Here is an 18,582-nt window from a genome sequence, read left to right as displayed (position 1 = left end):
GCCTGTGTACATGTCATGTGTGCACATGAACACAGATGCACAAGTACACACACACACACACACACACACACACACACACACGAATGCAGGTGTTTACAGAGGCCAGAGTTATCAGCGCCCCCTGGAGCTGGAGTTACAGGTGTGGCTCTGAGCTACCAGACAGAGGACCTGGAACTGAACCCTGATCTAATGCATTGCAGTGAGTGCCTGAACTGCTCTGCAGCCTGCAGCCTGGCCTCTGTTCTGGAAAGGACCTTCCAGCTGCCGTGTTGTCTTCTGTTTTGTTCTGTGTGGGAAGCTGAACCCAGAGACTTGACCAGATTATTACAGTTTTGACTTGAGCTTTACTGTGGGCTCTTGTGGATAGTGTGTTTATTTATTGAGACAGGGTCTCCCACTGTAGCCTAAGCTAGGAGCCCTCTCTTTATTGAGGAAGGGTATGAAGTCAGGGAAACACTACCTGTCCCGTTCCAGTCCCCCCGTCCCCCCCTCTCCCGCCCGCTTGGGTACGCGTGTTTTTCTGCCATTGGCCATGTCTGGCTGTTTTCAGCTGGCAGCGAAGCAGGTGTTTCTGGAAACTGGTGACGATGACGTGGGTGCTGATGAGCACGGGCTGGGTTTTGAGTGGCAGGTGTGGGCCTGGCCTGAAGCCTGGCCTGGATGACCCCCTTCCTACTGATGTTGTGCTGGGGTGGGACCAGGGATGCTAGTGTAAGGGGAAGCAGGAAGGGAGGGACAATGAGGCCCAGGGACTCTGGAAGATGAAGCCCGACATAGCTGGCAAGTATTTATGGAGTGGCTGAGTAAGCCCACTCCACAAGCCAAATGTAACCCACCCATTGTTTAAAGAATGAAGAATGTTTTTCTTTTAACTGGTGGGGGGCACAAAATATTTTGTGACAGATGAAAGTGATATAAAATTCAAGTTTGAGTGTCCCTGGGTGTCATTTGAACATGGCCACACCTACTCATTTACATGTTGATATTGGGATGCATTAGAGAGCCAGGGCAGAGTGGGAGGAGCTTTTCTCTGCCCATGTGAGGAAGTGGGGCTGGGTCATTGCTCTGAGGCAGGTAGGTGGCACTGATGCTGGACAGTGGCACCGGTGCGGTTCAGAGTCAGAGCTGTACCAGGCAGTGGTGGAAAGTACCAGGGAAGGAACTGGCATGCGTTGCTGAGGAGCCGAAATGGGTGGGTGGGAAGAGGCCTCCTGGGAGCTCCTTGCAGCTGCTTTTATCCCCACCGCTAAGAGCTCATCCTAACGAGGCCCTCACTCCGACTGCCTCCTCAGTTCTGGCTGGAGTTACAGAGTATTTGTGTGTATGTGGCTCATGCCAGGCAAAGTGGCCTCTGGCCTAACCACTGTCCTCTCCCTGGACCACATGTGTGCGGACGACTCCCTGTGGCAGCCGACACAGTTTCTAAGTATAGACCCAGGCTGCCCCGTGGCTGCTGGTAAGTCCCAGGATACCATCTGATACTCAGTGTGACCTGTGACCCCAGCCACTGCCAGCTGCTGGAGACTGGGGGCGGAGGCGGAGGCGGGGGCATATTTGGCCAAACCCTCCCCTGCCTTCGGCTACAGAGAACAGAGACTAGCAGGCTCCTGTTAACAGCGTGGCTTAATTGTCACGGGCTGGGGTGACCTCAGTTTGCAACTGGCCCTGCTTCCTCATTATTGCCAGAAAGGATAACTTAATGTCACTCACTGGAAAACGTAAGTCATGGTTTGAGGGAAAATGGCGGAGCCGAGGAGGCCGTGTTTCTGGTGCCCTGCTCATGTTCCATATGAACCCCAAGGCATGTCGGTCCATGGCTGGGCATATGGCTTCTCTCAGCTTCTAGTTAACACATTTGATTCTGGCCCAACAGCTGGAGTGAGCAGCAGTTTCAGAACCGGTGCGGCTTGACAGCCTCCCTCCCTTCTCTAGATCTCCAGGGCATGACAGAGCGGGGTAGGCATTGTTCCTAGCTTTTAGATGACCATCTTCTACAGGCCTACGGGTAGGTGGGCAACCAGGGGCCTCTCCAGCCAGCGAGGGTTTCCCAGTGGCTCATATGGTGACCCCTAACCTGTTTCTGGTTCTCTAGCACGCATGGAATGACTGGTTTGACCTGGTTTCCTTACGCATGCTCCCCTGTGCTGTGCCTGTCTCGGTGGGTGGGAGAAACACATCTGCGTGCGAGGTCTGGGCTTTGAGTTGTTTGGGTTGAGCTGTGATGCCGGCACCACTCCCAGGCGGTGCGCTCATCTCACTGAAGAGGTTGGGCAGGCCTGAGGACTTCTCTTTCCTCTCTCATGCCTGCCTCATGGAACTTCTTCTCTTCTTCCTTTTTTCTTTTTTTAGGTTTTTCAAGACAGGGTTTCTCGCATGTCCAGCAGAAGGAAGGTTTTAGTGGTCAGATCCCCCCTGGGAAGTATCACATTCTTCCACAGCCTCCATCCTCAGGCCCCAGGCTCCGTGTCCACCAACACATCTGGATTAGTTGCCACCAAGTAAAAACAACCATTCCAAGATAACTCAGATTGCCATTATTGTTTAAAAACAAACAAACGAGGGCTGGAGAGATGGCTCAGTGGTTCAGAGAACTGACTGATCTTCCAGAGGACCCGGGTTCAATTCCTGGCACCCACGTGGTGGCTCACAACTTTCTGTGATTTCAGTACCAGGAAACGCAACACCAATGAACATAAAATAAAAGTAAATTAATTAATCAAACCAAACAAACAAAAAACCAGGGTCTTAGGCAGCCCATGCAGCCTCAAACTTATTCTGTAGCCACATCTGGTTTGAACTGCTATCCCCCATGCCTTAGCCTCCCAAAGTTTAGATGATAGGCATAGCATACCAAGCCTAGACCAGTTTTTATTTTTTTAATGCCGGAAGTTCTCGTGCCTTTCCTGACTTTCTCCATCCCGATAATACTGAGAGCAGTGGGTGGGTTTCTGGTTAGCCTTCCCTTTTGTGGCAGAAAACATCTTCTCATAAAAAGATAAGTACAGGACAGTTCCATTGCTGCAACTCCTGGGGACTGGGGCTGCCTCTCCCCAAGTTCCCTCTCTGACTCCTCTTGCCAAGGAGATGTAAGTGATAAAAAGAGCTGTCACTCAGGAATGATGGCAACAGACTGGTGTCGATGGCGTGCCAGGCAGTCCGGTTGCATCCCTGTGAGGAGGGTGTATGTTCACACGCCTAGAAGCCAGGTGCAAACACTGAGTGGCCCATGCTGGAGGGGCGGAGACGGCTCCAGCTATGGGGTCTAATGGGGGCTTTATTCTCCAGCACTCCTGCTGCCCCACTTTGACCGCGCCCATTTTTTAGCACTGATTTGAATCAAATCCTGAAGAGTAAGGGCAAGGGAAAGGCCACACTTCTGCCTTGTTCAGGGAGGCACAGATCCGCAGGCTTCAGTACAGTGAGACACTTTTTCTTTATAGCTAAATTTGAAGCTATAAAGCAATCCTTTTTTCTTTTTACATTTTTTTATGTATTAGGGAAAGGGATTTGAGCATATTATTTTCACTTTCCAGGAAAGTTAATTTGCTTGGCTAAAGAACAAAGGACCGTTCATGTTACTAGGTGGTTCTGTTGGAACGTAGGCTGTTTGGAAATAGCCCTCTGCCCAGGATGGGCTTCTGAGTTCCAGGTTAGCAGTCAGCAGTGTGGGACAGTGACAGGAGCTCTGGCTTCTGACAGGCTGCCATATAAGTCATGTGAGCTCTTCAGACTTGTGGACTGAGTGGCATGGACTTCTTGAGTTGGCTCAAGTGGAGACAGCACACACAAGGTGGTGGGCATATTGTACTGGCAAATGGAAGGTCGTAATGAACATAATTATTTTGTTTGAGAAATTGAAAGGGCATAGTTGATGAAAAGGGAGTAAAAATGAAAAAGAGCCCTTCCTATTAGCTTTCTAGTCAGGCTGGAGGTTGGGGATGCCGTGCCTGACTCCATCATGGCCACCGTGTCTCTCATCTTCCCCGAAGCTACTGAGTCAGCATTCTTGACAGTGGGTGTACCTGTGGGTGCGTAGCCATGCATGGGTGTCTGTGGGTGACCGACTGAGGAGGTCCCATCCAAGGTAGAACGTTGCTTTGTGTAGTTGTCTCTTGGTTTGGCTGGCCTCAAATTTAAGATCCTCTTGTATGCCGTTCTGAACCGGTATGCTGTGTGTCCGTTCGTGTGTGTGTGTGTGTGTCGTGTCCCCCCCCCCCCCCGGCTGTTGGTTGAGTGCAGTTGTGGGGAGGCAAAGGTCACCTGTCTTTGTCACAACAATTTGGAACAATTTGGTCAGGCTTCTTTCCATGGCAGAATGAAGGGGAAGGATGCCCAAGCTGCACTGCACTGAAGAACAGTTGCTGGGGAAACAAAGGAAGGCTGGCAGGCAGGGGGCAAAGCTCCCATGTGGAAACCCGTTTTTAATCACCACCCCCTTACACTGCTCTCGCAGCGGTTTCCTGTGGGTTTTCCTGTGGTGGGCTGGAAGGATTTCTGACAGCCCAGAGTTTGTCTGACCAGTGGTGGCAATATTCTTGGTATTGTGTGTTTCTTTCTCACTGTGGTGGGGATTGTTGTAAACACTGTTGCGAGTCTTGCCAGAGTCCTGGGAGTAGAGAAACCACTGCTGAGGTGCGTGTACCTGCCTCGGGTGCTATGGGAGGAGGACTTAAGAAGGTCAGTTTGACACTTGAGTCTAAGATTTGCAGCACTGTAGATTCCCTGACAGTGAATTCAGTCTTTTGAAATGAAATTTGAATTGGGTGTGGTGGTTCAGGTCTGTAGCCCAGCACTTGGGAATCTGAAGCTGGAAGGTCACCTGGGGCTGGGAGGCCACCCTGAGCTACAAAATGAGTTCCAGATGAGATACAATGTAGCCCTGTCCCAAGAAAACACAGAAATTAGATATATACAGGTTGCCCTCAAAGCCCTTGAAAATCACTTCCCGCTTTCTGCACTTTCTCTGTGGGATGTGAGGCCATTCCTGTTCCGGGAAACGTGAAAAGTCTTACAAGGCATCAAGGAGGCCAAGAAAGACGATGAAGATGCAGATGGCCGGTCCAGTCATGTAGCTGGTTATGGGCTCCCAGTACCTGTTTGTACCTTAGTTCACAATAATTGCTTATTTACTCAACCCCCAGCTCCCTCCCCCCAATACACCTCAGAGAAAGTGAGAGGGGGAAAGTGAGATGAGAGATGAGAGAGAGAGAGAGAGAGAGAGAGAGAGAGAGAGAGAGAGAGAGAGAGAGAGAGAGTCAATCTGTGGGTGGGAGAAAAGATCCAGCTTTGAGACCCAATCTAACTCAGTGTTCATGCTTTGTATGAGTTTTCTAATGCTGGGTCCCATTTAGCAGCTTCAGGCTCCACCTGTGCATAAGTTCACAGCTCTGTAAGGGGAGGAGGATGACGGCCCTGCCCCAGGCCAGTGTTGCAACCCTCCTTGCATAGGCTCTTACAAAGCCAAATAAGATGTCAGCCAGGCTAGCTAGCCTCTTTTCTGGAAACTTTGGGGGAAAGGATCCATTCCAAGTATATTTAGGTTGATAGCAGAATCCAGTTTCTTTCGGTGACTTTAGGGACAGAAGAAAATTTCCCCTCTGCCCTTCCACAGGCCCTTGGAATAAACTGGCAAAGGTGAAATGGGATTTAAAAAAAAAAAAAAGCACATGAACGTATTTACACGCACAGATGCCATCCAGTTGTCCCCAGTGGCCACACGATCCTAAAGTTACCTTGTGTTTCTGCAGAGAAGGGAGGGGCATGGGCAGTTTTGAGAGGCCCTTGCTCATAGTTAGGGCAGTGAATGGTCTGAGGCAGAAAACCAGCTGCATGTGAAGTGATACTTTTTGGAATTTAAGTGAGCCCAAGGGACCAGCATCATCTTGCAGAGGAGAGGAAGGTCGGTGGCTTCTGTCCCTGGTCACCTTTTCTGTGGCGAATGGTGGGGTTTTAGGTAGGACAGAGGCAGCGGTGGCTAATAATGCCGCTGAGCAAGGCCAGGTGAGAGGCCCTGGATTCTGAGCCTGCTTCTGAGGCCGTTTAGTTCATTTCCATCAAATTACCTAGCCAAAGCATTGCATTTGGGGAATGTCATTCAGGCCTGAGTTTCTGATTTCTCATTGGGCATCAGCGACCTACAGGCCACTGGAGAGGCCTCCCAAATTTCTTCTCAGGTGACCCTCCATCTCCAGCGTCTACAGAGTTCTTCTTAAATCGACTTCCTCAGGTTAACCAGAGGGCTTTTGAGTGCTGCCATATAGTGTAGTCAGGAATGGCACCGGGAGGTAAAGCTCACAGGGTCATCTTAAAATTCTTCTAAGGGTGATGCAGAGATGGCCCACTGGCTAAGAGCACTGGCTGCTTTCCTGGAGGACCCAGGTTCAATTCTCAGCACCCAGCAGCTCACAGTTGTCTGTAACGCCAATTTTGGGAGATCCAGTGTCCTGTCCTCTTCTTACCTCTGTGGGCACTGCTCACCAGTGGTACACAGACATACATGCAGTCAAAACACACAGAAAATAAAAATTAATATTTAAAAAAACAAACCCAAAGACCCTTCTAAAGCCAGGCATAGTGGTAATCTCAGCACTTGGGAAACAGTGGCAGGTAGATTTTTGTGAGTTCAAAGCCAGCCTGGTCTATAGAGTGAGACCCTCTTTCACTCCAAACAGGACAACAATCTTGTCTAGCCAATTTCCCTTCACCCCCGAGGAGATTGTGTGTCAGTGTGGATCTGTGTGTCTGCAGATTTGGGCAAAGCACAGCATACATGTATAAATCAAATGATCACTCTCCTGCAACCTCATGGGATCCAGGAATGAAACTTAGCCAGATGTAGTGGTGGTGGTGCACCCTTTGATCCCAGCACTCAGAAGGCAGAGGGATCTCTCTGAGTTTGAGGCCAGCCTGATCTACAAAATGAATTTTAGGGCAGCCAGGGCTACACAGAGAAACCCTGTCTCAAAAAACAAAAACAAAAAACACACACACAAAAAAAAGAAGAAAACTCATGTCCTGTTCGACCTCAAGTTACTCCTACCTGCTGAACCATCTTGCTGGCCCAATAATAGCTTCTTTCAGAAAGTTCATTATAGTATTAATGCTTGTACAGTCTATGCACAAGCACACACTACATTTGTATGTACAGGGTCAGAGAACATCACTGTGGAGTCAGTTTTTTCCTATCTGGGTTCCGGAGATTGAACTTGAGTCATCAAGTTTACAGACAAGGCATGCTCCATCTTGGGGTGCCCCCCAAGGGGTTTTGCCCAGCAGTGTAGCCCTTTGAGGCTCATTCTCCAGATGTAATGTGAGCCAGCAATCTGCGAATGCTCCACCACTGAGCTACACATCCAGGCCTGCTTCCCCAACCCCTGCCCCCGTTTTAAGACAGTCTTATGTAACCCAGGCTGGCCGCAGACTTCTACAAGGATGACCTTGAGTTTTTGATCCTTCTGCCCCACCTCCTAAGAGCTAGAATTATGTGCTGGACGGTGGTGGCGCATACCTTTAATCCCAGCACTTAGAAGGCCAGCACTCAGGAGGCAGAGACAGGCAGATCTCTGTGGGTTCAAGGCCAGCCTGGTCTACAAGAGCAAGTTCCAGGACAGGCTACAAAACTACAGAGAAACCCTGTCTCGAAATTCCCCTCCCAAAAAAACAAAAAAGACCTAGAATTATAGTCATGTGCTACCAGGCCTGATTCGTGCAGTGCCAAGGTGAGAACCCAGGGCTTTGGGCATGGCAGGCAACACTCTGCCAACTGACCTACAGCCTCAGCCTTCATGGTCTTGCCAAGTTGTCTTTACTGGCCTTGACTTCCCTTTCTAATCCAGGCAAGCTTTGAATTTAGGATCCTTCTGCTTCAGCCTCTCAAGCAGATGGGATTAGCAGGCAGGCCCATGGCTGGTCAGCCGACCTACCTTGACTGACTTGAATGCAAGTCAGCGAGCGCCTTTGCAGTTTCTAGCCAGGGCTCTTTTCATTGTGTTATCCTTGTTCAAGGCAGTTTAGTCGGAGATCTCTCTTGTACAATCCAGACACAATCAAGTTGGGAAGGGCTACCAAAGGTGTCACAGTCGCCAACTTTTCTGTACCGAAGAGTTAAGAGAGAGGGGGAGAGGTGGCGAGTCCCCATCCAGACCTTTCTGGTGCTTTCTTCCTCCCCTTAGCCCAGGCCAAAGGTGGCACTCCTCTTCAGCTGCTGTCTCTGGGAGACGGAGGGTGGAGAGTTCTGCTTGTGTCCCTGACAAGTGGTGGCTTCTAGTCAGGGGCCCAGCCAGCAGCTGGCTCCTGCCACTCAGCTGGGAGGCCTGTCCTGCAGAGCAGAGGGCTGAAACTCCCTCACAGCTCCCCAGCTTTTCTTCCTGTCCCTTCCATGCCCCCAGGAGATTCCCCAAGAGCTAACACTGGATGCCTTGCTGGAGATGGACGAGTCTAAGGCGAAGGAGATGCTCCGGCGCTGGGGGGCCAGCCCTGAGGAGTGTAGCCGGCTACAGCAAGCCCTCACCTGCCTTCGGAAGGTGACCGGCCTGGGTAAGAAAGGCTTTGCTTCCCTCCCCCAGGCCTCTGTTCCTGCCCGTGCGCCCAGGCCTGGCCAGCTCCCTGGGAGATGGGACTTCTGCTGAAGTAGGCCTTGGGACGCAGAGAGGGAGAGATTCTGGGTTTCTGAGGCAACTTTGGTGTGACTATTGAGAAAATAGTATGGTAGGGCTTGGCCATGAGGGAGCCCTCTCAGAGTCTCCAGGGCCTTGGAGCCCAGTTGCTCTGGCCAGTCTGACCTAACAAGCTTCAGCCATTGTTAGGAATCCTAGTTGGCTTTCAGGACAGGCCCTGTATGACAGACCTCCCCCACACACAGGAAGGCATCTGTGTTGCTCCAACCCCTCTGCTAGCTTCCTGCATTCCAGCCTCCCTCCGCTGAACAGTTCCCCTGTTGCTCCTGTCCTTGTGGGCTGTTCCGGCTCTCTGCTCACCAGGGCCCTCTGGTATCAGTGTAGCCTGAGCCCGGCACAGTTATGAGAAATCGTGCAGCTTCTTCTCCGGGTGTGTGCCCGGGCCATCCCAGGCCGTACATAATTCGCCATTACCACAGTCTCCCCAGGGATTATTCACGGACATTCTATGTCTTCCCTTGGAAACAGTTTGTTCCCACCGCCACCCAGAGAAGGCACTGCAATGAGCTAATGAATGGAAGCAGGCCTCATTTAAAGGTTTAAAAGATCTGAGCTGCCTGCTTCAGCTCCGTCCCCCTGAGGCTGAAAAGGGAGGCACCCGGCTTTATTATTTTTTGAAATAGTTGTTTGGCCGGGCAGTGGTGGCGCACGCCTTTAATCCCAGCACTCGGGAGGCAGAGGCAGGCAAATCTCTGGGAGTTCGAGGCCAACCTGGTCTACAAGAGCTAGTTCCAGGCACCAAAGCTACAGAGAAACCCTGTCTCGAAAAACCAAAAAAAAAAAAAAAAAAAAAAAATGTTATGTATAGTGTTCTGTCTGCATGTATGTATGCCTGCAGGCCAGAAGAGGGCACCAGATCTCATTGCAGATGGTGTGAGCAACCATGTGGTGACTAGGAATTAAACTCAGAACCTCTGGAAGAGCAGCCATTGTTCTTAACTGCAGAGTCATCTCTCCAGCCCTATTATTTTATTTATATATATTTTTTTAATTTAAAAAAAATTTAAGGCAGGATCTTATTGTGTAGTGCTGGCTGGTCTAGGATCCCTGTGTAGACCAGGCTAGCCTCAGACTCACAGAGATCCACCTTTCTGCCTCCCAAGTGTACCACCACGCCCAGCTGATGTGTTTTGTCCCCCAAAGGGCATGGCTTAAGTAGTGACGGCACCTGAGTGTGCGTGGTACTAGATATGTCTGAGGTCCACTGTGCCAGGACATGAACGTTCACAGTTCTCCGGCATTCCTGTGATAGGTCATGAGCTTCCTGTTGTCGCACATGACTTCTTCACCAGGGTCGCAAGCCTCCAGAGCATCTTGCTTGTACCCAGCAGGACCTGGTGAGAGCTCAGACATCCTGGGCCTCAGTTCCTCTTCTGTGTGAAGGCAAAGTGAACCCCAGGGGTCACTAAAGGTCAGGTGTACTTTTCACTGTTAGGCTGTGGAGGATGGGGAATGTTGCCGTTATTTCCCCTCTCGGTCTCTGGTCTTTTCTTCCTATGTAGTCTGTTTTGGCCGTGAGCTCACCATCCTCTGATGTCAGCTCCCTGAGTGCGGTGGTACAGATGTGTGCCACCAAGCCTGGCTGAATTCTTGGCTTTTGTTTAATGTTTGTTCTGCTTTTGAGACAAGGTCTTACCCTGTAAGCAGGGTCTCTGACAGGCATATACCACCACACCCAGCTGATGTTTGAAGACTTTTTTCTTGTTTTCCTTTTTGGTTTTTGAAACGGGGTCTCCTGTAGCCTAGACTGACCTTGAACTCACCATGTAGTCAAGGATGCCCTTGAACTTCTGAATAGTGGGATCACAGGTGTGTGCCCCCTCCCATCCCCACCCAGCTACTGGCCTACAGCAAAAATTTCCCTTCCTCAATACCTCAGCTTTCTTCAGGATCTGTCACCTCGTCCTTTTCTGATGTCCCACTCTGGGGTGGGTGTCCCAGCATCCCCCCTTGTGTAGATTGAGCACCATGGAAGGCGCTGTTGGGTGCACGAGAGCCCCTGACAAGCCAGAAGCTGGGAGCAGAGCCTGCTGCTGCTGAGGAACATTGTCACCTCAGTCAAAGTGCCATGCTTTTGATAGTAGTGGCACCCTTGTCCCTTGTATTTCTGACTGACCCCTTGGCCCACAGGAGGGGAGCACAAAGAGGACTCTGGTTGGAGTTCGGCAGATGCACAGCGGGAAAGCAGTTCAGGGCCTTCGGTGGACATGCTCTCCCCGCTGGGCAGAGTGGGTGCCAGCACTCAGGGCCCGCGTTCCATCTCCGTGTCAGCCCTGCCTGCCTCGGACTCTCCAGTTCCTGGCCTCAGTGAGGGCCTCTCGGACACCTGTATTCCCTTGCACAACAGTGGCCGGCTGACCCCCCGGGCCCTGCACAGCTTCATCACACCCCCTACCACACCCCAGCTACGACGGCACACCAAGCTGAAGCCGCCGAGGACACCCCCACCGCCGAGCCGCAAGGTCTTCCAGCTGCTACCCAACTTCCCCACACTCACGCGGAGCAAGTCGCATGAATCCCAGCTTGGAAACCGAATCGATGAAGTCTCCCCAATGAGGTACCTTTGCCCTCTGACTTCCTCTTAGGTACATACAAAGAACTGATAAAAGTCAAGCCACATAGAAGTGGGGAGAAAAAATAGGTGGCCATCCCTTTGCAGCTGGACCAAATCCCAACAGATCTCTTTCCGTACATACAGAAATATATAAAATGGTGCCATGTATCCGTCAGGATAGGCTAGACTAGGCCACAGTTACAAACCAGCCCTGTATCTCCAATGCTTAAAATGCCAAAGACTTGATTCTCATAGGCTAGCAAAACAACTCCTGTCTAGAACATTACTGGTCACTGACAGACCAGACAAAATTCTAGATGTTGTGTACTGGCAATTAAATAGAGTTCCTTCCCCACGTTCATGGGTTGCACCCGAGGATCCACCATTGAAGGACTGAAAGTATTGGGAAAGAGCTGGGGATGGGCTTTCGTGATAGAACATTTCCATCTCCAGCACACATAAAAAACACCTGGGAGAAAAATGTGTGTGCCTGCAGTTTTTCTCTTATCCTTGTTTCTTAACGACACAATATAACAACTCTAAATAGCATTTACACGTGGCCCAAAGGCAGGAGAGTGGTGGCTCGTGGTACCTCTGTAGAGGTACCACCATTAAAAGTATCCCTGTGTCCTCACCGCCACTACCAATATCTGTAATAATCAAAGCAACCTGACCCAAAAACCTCCTCGTGGCATGCCAGCATTTAACTTAGTCGGTGTGACCCTTCCGGTGGGTGTTTAGACAGTTGTGGGTTTTGCTGGGTTTGGGGGGCATTCTTTTTCTTATTACCCTTTTTTCTGTGACACAACTCCTTTTCTAGAGGGTTCCCAGGGCCTTGGCGGCCCTCTTGCCTTTCTGCTCACGTGCAGCCTATCTTGGGCCCATTACATGTCAGATGCTGGGTGACTGAGATGCTTGGCACTGTTGACCATGGAGCAGAAACCTAGAAAAATCCCTCTGTGGCCCCCCCATCCAGCTGTGTAACCAAGCCCCGACGTCACCAGGTGCGGCTGTAGGGAATAGGAGAATTGCTGCATGGTCCATTGGAGAGGACCTCGCCGTGGCCTTGTTTCTCATTTATCCTGAGAAGAGCGGTGGCTTTGTCCCATGTTCACATAGGAAGCAGATCCTCCAACCAGGAACACTGCCTTCAGACCTCAGGATTCTGAGTCCATTCCCCTCAAATCCTGCCACTGATTCTGCCCTGACAGAGGCTCCCTGGTGAACTCCCAGGGCAACAGGAAGTCCTCATTTCCCTAGCCCCCTGCCTTTTTTGGGAGTTCCAGCGGAGAAGGCAGGCTTGCTCAGAGCATGTCCCTACTTGACCCTTCTTGGAATCCACCTTTTGGCTCTGCACGGCTGAGTCCCTGCTCAGCTCCCCAGTTCCCTGCCTCTCTAACACACCAACCCACCCCCCTCTTCCTGGACCTTTGGCACCCAACCCCCATGGGTCACGTGACCGAGGAAGCTACTGTTTCCCCAGTGGTGAAAAAAGGGTTAACTATGCCTTGCTGGGTGGCTAGCAGGGCTTACACAGAGCCAGGTCTCTGACCCTTGTCCAGCCTTGACCTAGTCTATCACCAGGTAGTTTTCCAGGTACAGGTAGAGCCAGTGTGGTGACATCACCCCTTGTTCTTTTTGTCTCTCCAGGTTTGGTAAGAACAATTCCTTTTCATCCCTTCTACCACCGGCAGTCATGTTCGAGTCGCTGTCCCTGGTGAGGGTGGATTTCTCTGGCCCCCACCTTAGCCCATTGGCTGGCTGTTCCGTAGTGCAGAAACAGAAGTACTGGCAACCGCTCCGCGAAATGACAGCTGGCCTTAAATGACAGCCTGGCCTTAGCACAGCCCATGGGAAGTGGAGACTTTGAAAGTGTCTCGCTCGGTGCACATGAGCCCAGTACCAAACCTGTCTCCACCTCGCCAGCCCCGTAGTGACCCCTGTGCCTACTCCTTTCTTCTGAGCTGCCTCAGAAAGCTGTGTTCTGGCTAGGAGACATCATCCACCTAGCGCCCTGCCCTGCCGAGATCTCAGGACTCCCCTCTCTCGGAGACAGGCTTTCCCGGGGCAGCTCAGGCCCTCAGAGACTTACAAACTGCAGAGGGGTCAGCCCGGCCTCCTGGGTCTGCCTTGGGTGCTCTGAGAGAGAAGTGTCTGCGGTTTCCTAAGTGAAGTGGTGATTTGTTGTCCTGCTAGCCAGCTGATAACAGTGGCTGGGTGAGGCCCGGGAGAGAGGACACGCAGGCCTTGGCAGGCACTGACAGTCCTTGAGGGAGCTGCTGCAGGGTCCCAGGAAGGCACGGGTAAGGAGAGGAGGAGGGTACCTGCTTTTCTCACAGCATTGTTACCAAAGCCCACACCTCTGACCCTCAGATAGTCCTGGCCATCACTACTTATTCTTGAGTGGCTGTGATGGTATCGGGACCACAGCAGTGAGGCTGTGGGGCTCTCAGGACCAGGATTCTGTCTAGATCCAGATCAGGGCTCCCTGACACACATGGTTGCGTCCTTGTGGCTGACAGACGGATCAGAGGTTGGGCTCTGAGTCTGATGACTGCTCTCTCGCTTTCCCATTGTTTCTCTGTAGCTGGCAGCTTGCAGCTCCCAGAGTAGTGTATTTAGATGGCCTTGGCCACTGACTGGAGTGGGCTGACCCTAGGAGGAATCAAGGGGCAGCAGCCTCTTGGGGATGTGCCAGAGAGCTGCAGGTGACGGCTGTGGGTGGCCAAGGACCTTTTGTCACGATCACAGTTCTTTGGTTTGTAAGGGAAGACTCAATAGTGCGTGGCCTTAGATGAGTCGGTGTGTTGTGAGTACCAGCTGTGTGAACGAACACAGGAGAGAGGGGCAGTAGCTACCCTGGGGGATTGGGGGGTGCTGACTAAAGGGACATTGAGCATCATGCTCCTGATTTTTCTGGGTTATGGAGACCTTTGATACGTTGGATAAAAATCCAGGCCCTGTCTATCAAGGACAAAGCCGGCAATAGTCTACTGATCAGCACTGAGGAGTCATGGGTCCCTGAATCTTTTGGGGGGTGCTCAGAGAATGGGGCTCAGAGAATAGGCTATGGGTGATAGACAGTATCCAGCAGCTGTTCCCCTGCAAAGCCGGCCTTGCCTTAAACACTGGGATGCCTGCTCTTAGAGGAACCCCTGTCAGGAAAGGGAGCCCCCAGGGGACCTACAGAAGGTAAGCAGAGGGGACCCTCCAAGCCTGTGGTTCTCCCTGGCAGAGAAAGAGGAGCCAGGGATGTCCCCAAGGGATGGCCCAGAAGAACCACACCCTCCGCTTGCTCTTCCACCAGCTCAGCAAGGCCTGTCTCCAGAGTGTGGCTGGCTGGAAGGGTGCGGTGGAGTTGCATGGCTGACCAGCCCTGTGCCCTCCGCTGAGGTCAAGTTTCCACCTGTTTAGCCAGGATTAGCCAAAATGGAGCCCCAAAGGTAGATACCCATAAAAGGGGGCAAGAGGCTGGCATGTATATGAACTTCCCATGTATATGAACTTCCCTTGTCTTTGCATTCCGGCTGCCTCCCCAGCAGACCCGTCATATGTAGACCCATGAGTGTGCCCACTGCAGAGCTGGACAGAGATATGTGCTAGAGAGCCATCCAGCATGAGGCTGATCCCTGTTCTCCTTGTCTGTCTGGGTCTGGCCCATCCCGCCTTGATGGATGTTGGTTCAATGAGGCATTTCCATGCTGTACAACAGAGTGCCATGCCCCATCTAGCCTGTGATCTCTGAGCCAGCCCCACAGAGCCTCCTCATTCACCTGACCTGGCTTCCTTCGCCCCACAGATCTCCCTCATGGATCCCCACAGCTGGTACGCAGGGATATCGGGCTCTCAGTGACACACAGGTAGGTTCAGCTGTGGGGAAGTACAGAGCTGACCTGGGCTCCACAGGGCATTGTTGGGTCTGTTCTGGCCGCCCTTTGCCTCTGGCTTACCTGCTTGTCTTGCGGTAAACAGACTCGCACCCACCTTGAACTCTTGACTTAATTAATCAGACACCTCTTGGGCCTTCTGGTCCCTCACCTGCACCTTCTTGGGTCTTGTTCTCATCCTGCTGAGGGAAAACAATCTCCTACCTTCTCCGGGTTGGAGAGAAATAGGGCAGAAACCCCAAGCTTCCTCCACGTTCGCCTCTGCATCATGCCGTCAGTCAGGGTCCTCTGTGGAGCTTGAGAATCCATGTTTCCAGATCCTGCCCATATGCCTCTAGGTCTCACCATCAGGATTTCACTGTATAGCCCTGCTGGCCTGGACTGGCTGTGTAGACGAGGCTAGCCTCAGACTCACAGAGATCCTCTTGCCTCTGCCTCACAACTGCTGGGATTAAATGTGTGCTCCATCTCACCCAGCAATAATCTGGATTTTCACAATCCCAGGGATCAATGTTTGTTCATATAAGAGAGAGCCACTGGAGACCTGTGGCAAGGACCCTTCCAGAGGTCTGACCTCAGTGCTTGTGAGACTGGATTGTGCTGGCCACAGAGTTCTGGATGGATTGCAGGATAGTGCCTTGGATTGCCCCTGCTCTGGTTGTCCCTGCTAAAGTCTGTTCTAATCACAACAGAGGACACAGTCAGGGTCTCAAGGGCACTGCAGCTTGCTAGGGCCTGTGGTTTCCATGGAAACTGTGGGCTATTTTCCAGCTGTGCTGATGCTGGCCTCAAGTTCTCACCCAAGGGGGAGTTCTAGCTCCTAAGGGTTGAGCAGTGCATCTGAGGTCACTGCCACAGGAGCACAGCCTGGGCCTCGGTACACGGGGACCTCTCTTGGAGTCTTGCCCACACCAGAATCCCTCAGCCGCTGTCTGAGGGAAGAGACACACACAGCTAAGCTAGAATAGACCGTCGCCCACCTCTCTGAGTTGGTTTTCAAGATTCCTGGACCCGCCTAACTCTTGGAGGTGGTTGAAATCCTCAAGTGAGCTAATGTTTGTGGGTGTGTTACAAACCGAGCCACAAACACTGTCGCCAGTCATTCTGCTGTTACTATGATGTACTGTGTTTCCAAAAAGCGCGTTCCTCCAAAATTGAAAGGACTGGCTGTGTCTCCCTGGGCTGGCCTTGTGCTTTTGTGCTGAAGGCCACCACTCCCCTAAATCCCTCTTCTCCTTCCAGTCTACCTTCTGGTTTGTTTTTGTTTAGGCAGATTTTAGACTGAAAGTACATATGCTTAAAATTGAAGAGGTTTCAGGGATAGAGAAGAGAGTCCTGCCACTCTTGCCCCAGCTTCTCAGTGTGCCTGCAGATAGGTCATGTACCCATCTGGGGTGATTTACACAGGCAAGCGTGTGTGTGTGTGTGTGTGTGTGTGTGTGCATGTGTGTGTGTGGTGTTCTGTTTCCTTGCTCACACAGAACTGCGCATATTACAGCTTCGTGCTTTGCTTTATTCTCCTCTTTAAGTCCATGTGACTTACAGAGAGCCAAACATACATAGGAATTTATAGCTGTGCCCCCTGTGTGTGCGATGCAGATGAAGAGTGGTCCAGCACCCTGAGAGTCATCTCTGGCTCTTCCCGTCTGACTCTTCTGCCACCTGCCATTACAGCCCAAGTCTGTCATCACAGATGGCCTTTTCCTGTGCTTGACCTTCATAGCAGTGGCATCATGTCCTGTTCGACTTAGTTCGGTCATCTGATACTGAGATTTGGAGGTGGTTGCACACGTGTGTGGAAAGAGCTGCATGTGTTCTCTGTGTGATGTATGGCTGCAGCAGCACGGTGTCCACAGGTCACGTGACATCTCATCCCAGGGACTACCATGTTGAGTAAATACAAAGACTGGAATCGCTGGGTCCGAGGGCATGCACACCCATGCCTGATTGTTGGTGCCAGTGGCCACACAAGCTTTAAGACACTGACAGCAGCTGGGAAATCCGGTGCCTGGGGGAAGCTGCGACCCCCCCCCCCCATACATGGGACCCCTCCAGAGGTCAGGCTCTGACCTCCACACGTTTCTGCCCCGGCAGGTTCTCCACAAAGTCGTGGTTGTCGCAGGTCTGCAACGTGTGCCAGAAGAGCATGATGTTCGGAGTGAAGTGCAAACACTGCAGGTGCTGGCGGGGGCGGGGCGGGCGCCTGTGCCTGTAACAGCCTCCTGTCCGGTCAGACTCCAGGGCTCTCCCTAGCCAGCTGCTCACAGTGCCACTGGGCACTCCTTCCGTCTGAAGGGTGAAGTAAGGCACTCCTGGAGGAAAGGCCCTTCTGCAGTGGGTTTGGAAAAACATAAAGAAGTTTCCAAGAGAAAGTGAGGAAAGAAAGAATTCGAAGGCAGGAAGAAAGCGAGGACTCTCCAGGATCTAGGAGGAGCTCTAAAGTTGAGAGACGGGCTAGAGGGACGGGCAGTGGCAGCAGAGTTGCCCTATGCCTGGGCAGAGTGAGGAAAGGTGGAGATTGGCCATGTCGTCGCTTGGTTTCCAGTGGGAAGGGACGTGAGTGGGGAACAGTGAGGGCTAATGGTCTGGCATCTGCCATCTGGTTGCCCACACACCTTACAGAGGGTGGCCTGGAGTTTCATTTCCTAGCCGCCCGTGCCCTGGTGTTGCTGTGTGATGTGGAGTGGGGCACTTGCCCTTTCTGGGCTTTGTGTTTACCATTTAGACATGGGGGAGCTGATCTGCTCAGCCTGTCTGAGCTCCCATGAGTGGCAACTCCTGAGCTGTCATCAGGACAGAGGCGACAGGGTCTCATGATGAACTGTATCCTGAGGACTCTCCGACCTCTGAGCAAACTGGTCATTTGGCTATAAGTGAGATCCTCAGCTCCCACGCAGGTGTGGCCAGCACATGGCGGCCCCTGAGCCACACACTGTCCTGTGCTTATAGTGGCCCCATCACCCATTTTGTTAGTAGGAACATTGAGACTTGTGGGACCAACTGGCTAGTCCCAAAGGGGAACCCAGCTCTCCCCATTCCTGGCTGGGGACTGCCCATCAGACTGGCCCATGCCTGAAAAAGGACACCCTTGGGAGCTTCAGGGCCCCTGCTGATGCTGGTGGCCTCTAGAATGTTTCTTTAAGGTCAGATTTTCCCGAGCTTTTGGAAGTGAAGGATGTTCCCCTTAAAAAGCAGGAGAGGGGTTTGTGGGAACATAGAAGACAGTGGCTGTGGTACACAGGGTGCCCCCACACCTTGAAGCTAACACTTGTTGAGAGCTTTGGGAAAACTGAGGCTGTGTCGGGGTCATCTGGGTAATTCCGGGCACCCCTTACATGCTAACTTTCCCCCTTTGCAGGTTGAAATGTCACAACAGGTGCACGAAGGAAGCCCCTGCCTGCAGAATATCCTTCCTCCCACGTGAGTGCCCGCTCTTGCCCTCTCCCACTTCCAGGAATTGGGTGCA

At 52.0% G+C, this 18,582-nt stretch overlaps 1 protein-coding gene across 3 annotated transcripts in view; it reads left to right on the top strand.

Annotated features, from left to right (window-relative positions):
- Positions 1-18,582, top strand: part of Ksr1 (kinase suppressor of ras 1) — a 133,621-nt gene that overhangs the window by 92,559 nt on the left and 22,480 nt on the right. For all 3 annotated transcript variants that reach the window (XM_057774063.1, XM_057774062.1, XM_057774065.1), the window contains 6 exons: positions 8,388-8,535; positions 10,806-11,232; positions 12,880-12,884; positions 15,029-15,089; positions 17,211-17,294; positions 18,475-18,536. In XM_057774063.1, coding sequence (XP_057630046.1) covers positions 8,388-8,535; positions 10,806-11,232; positions 12,880-12,884; positions 15,029-15,089; positions 17,211-17,294; positions 18,475-18,536 — 787 coding nt within the window. The remainder of the gene's footprint in view (positions 1-8,387; positions 8,536-10,805; positions 11,233-12,879; positions 12,885-15,028; positions 15,090-17,210; positions 17,295-18,474; positions 18,537-18,582) is intronic.

This window comes from Chionomys nivalis, chromosome 7, assembly GCF_950005125.1.
Source record: "Chionomys nivalis chromosome 7, mChiNiv1.1, whole genome shotgun sequence".
Lineage (NCBI taxonomy): Eukaryota > Metazoa > Chordata > Mammalia > Rodentia > Cricetidae > Chionomys > Chionomys nivalis.
This window is presented reverse-complemented; position numbering and strand designations above follow the sequence as displayed.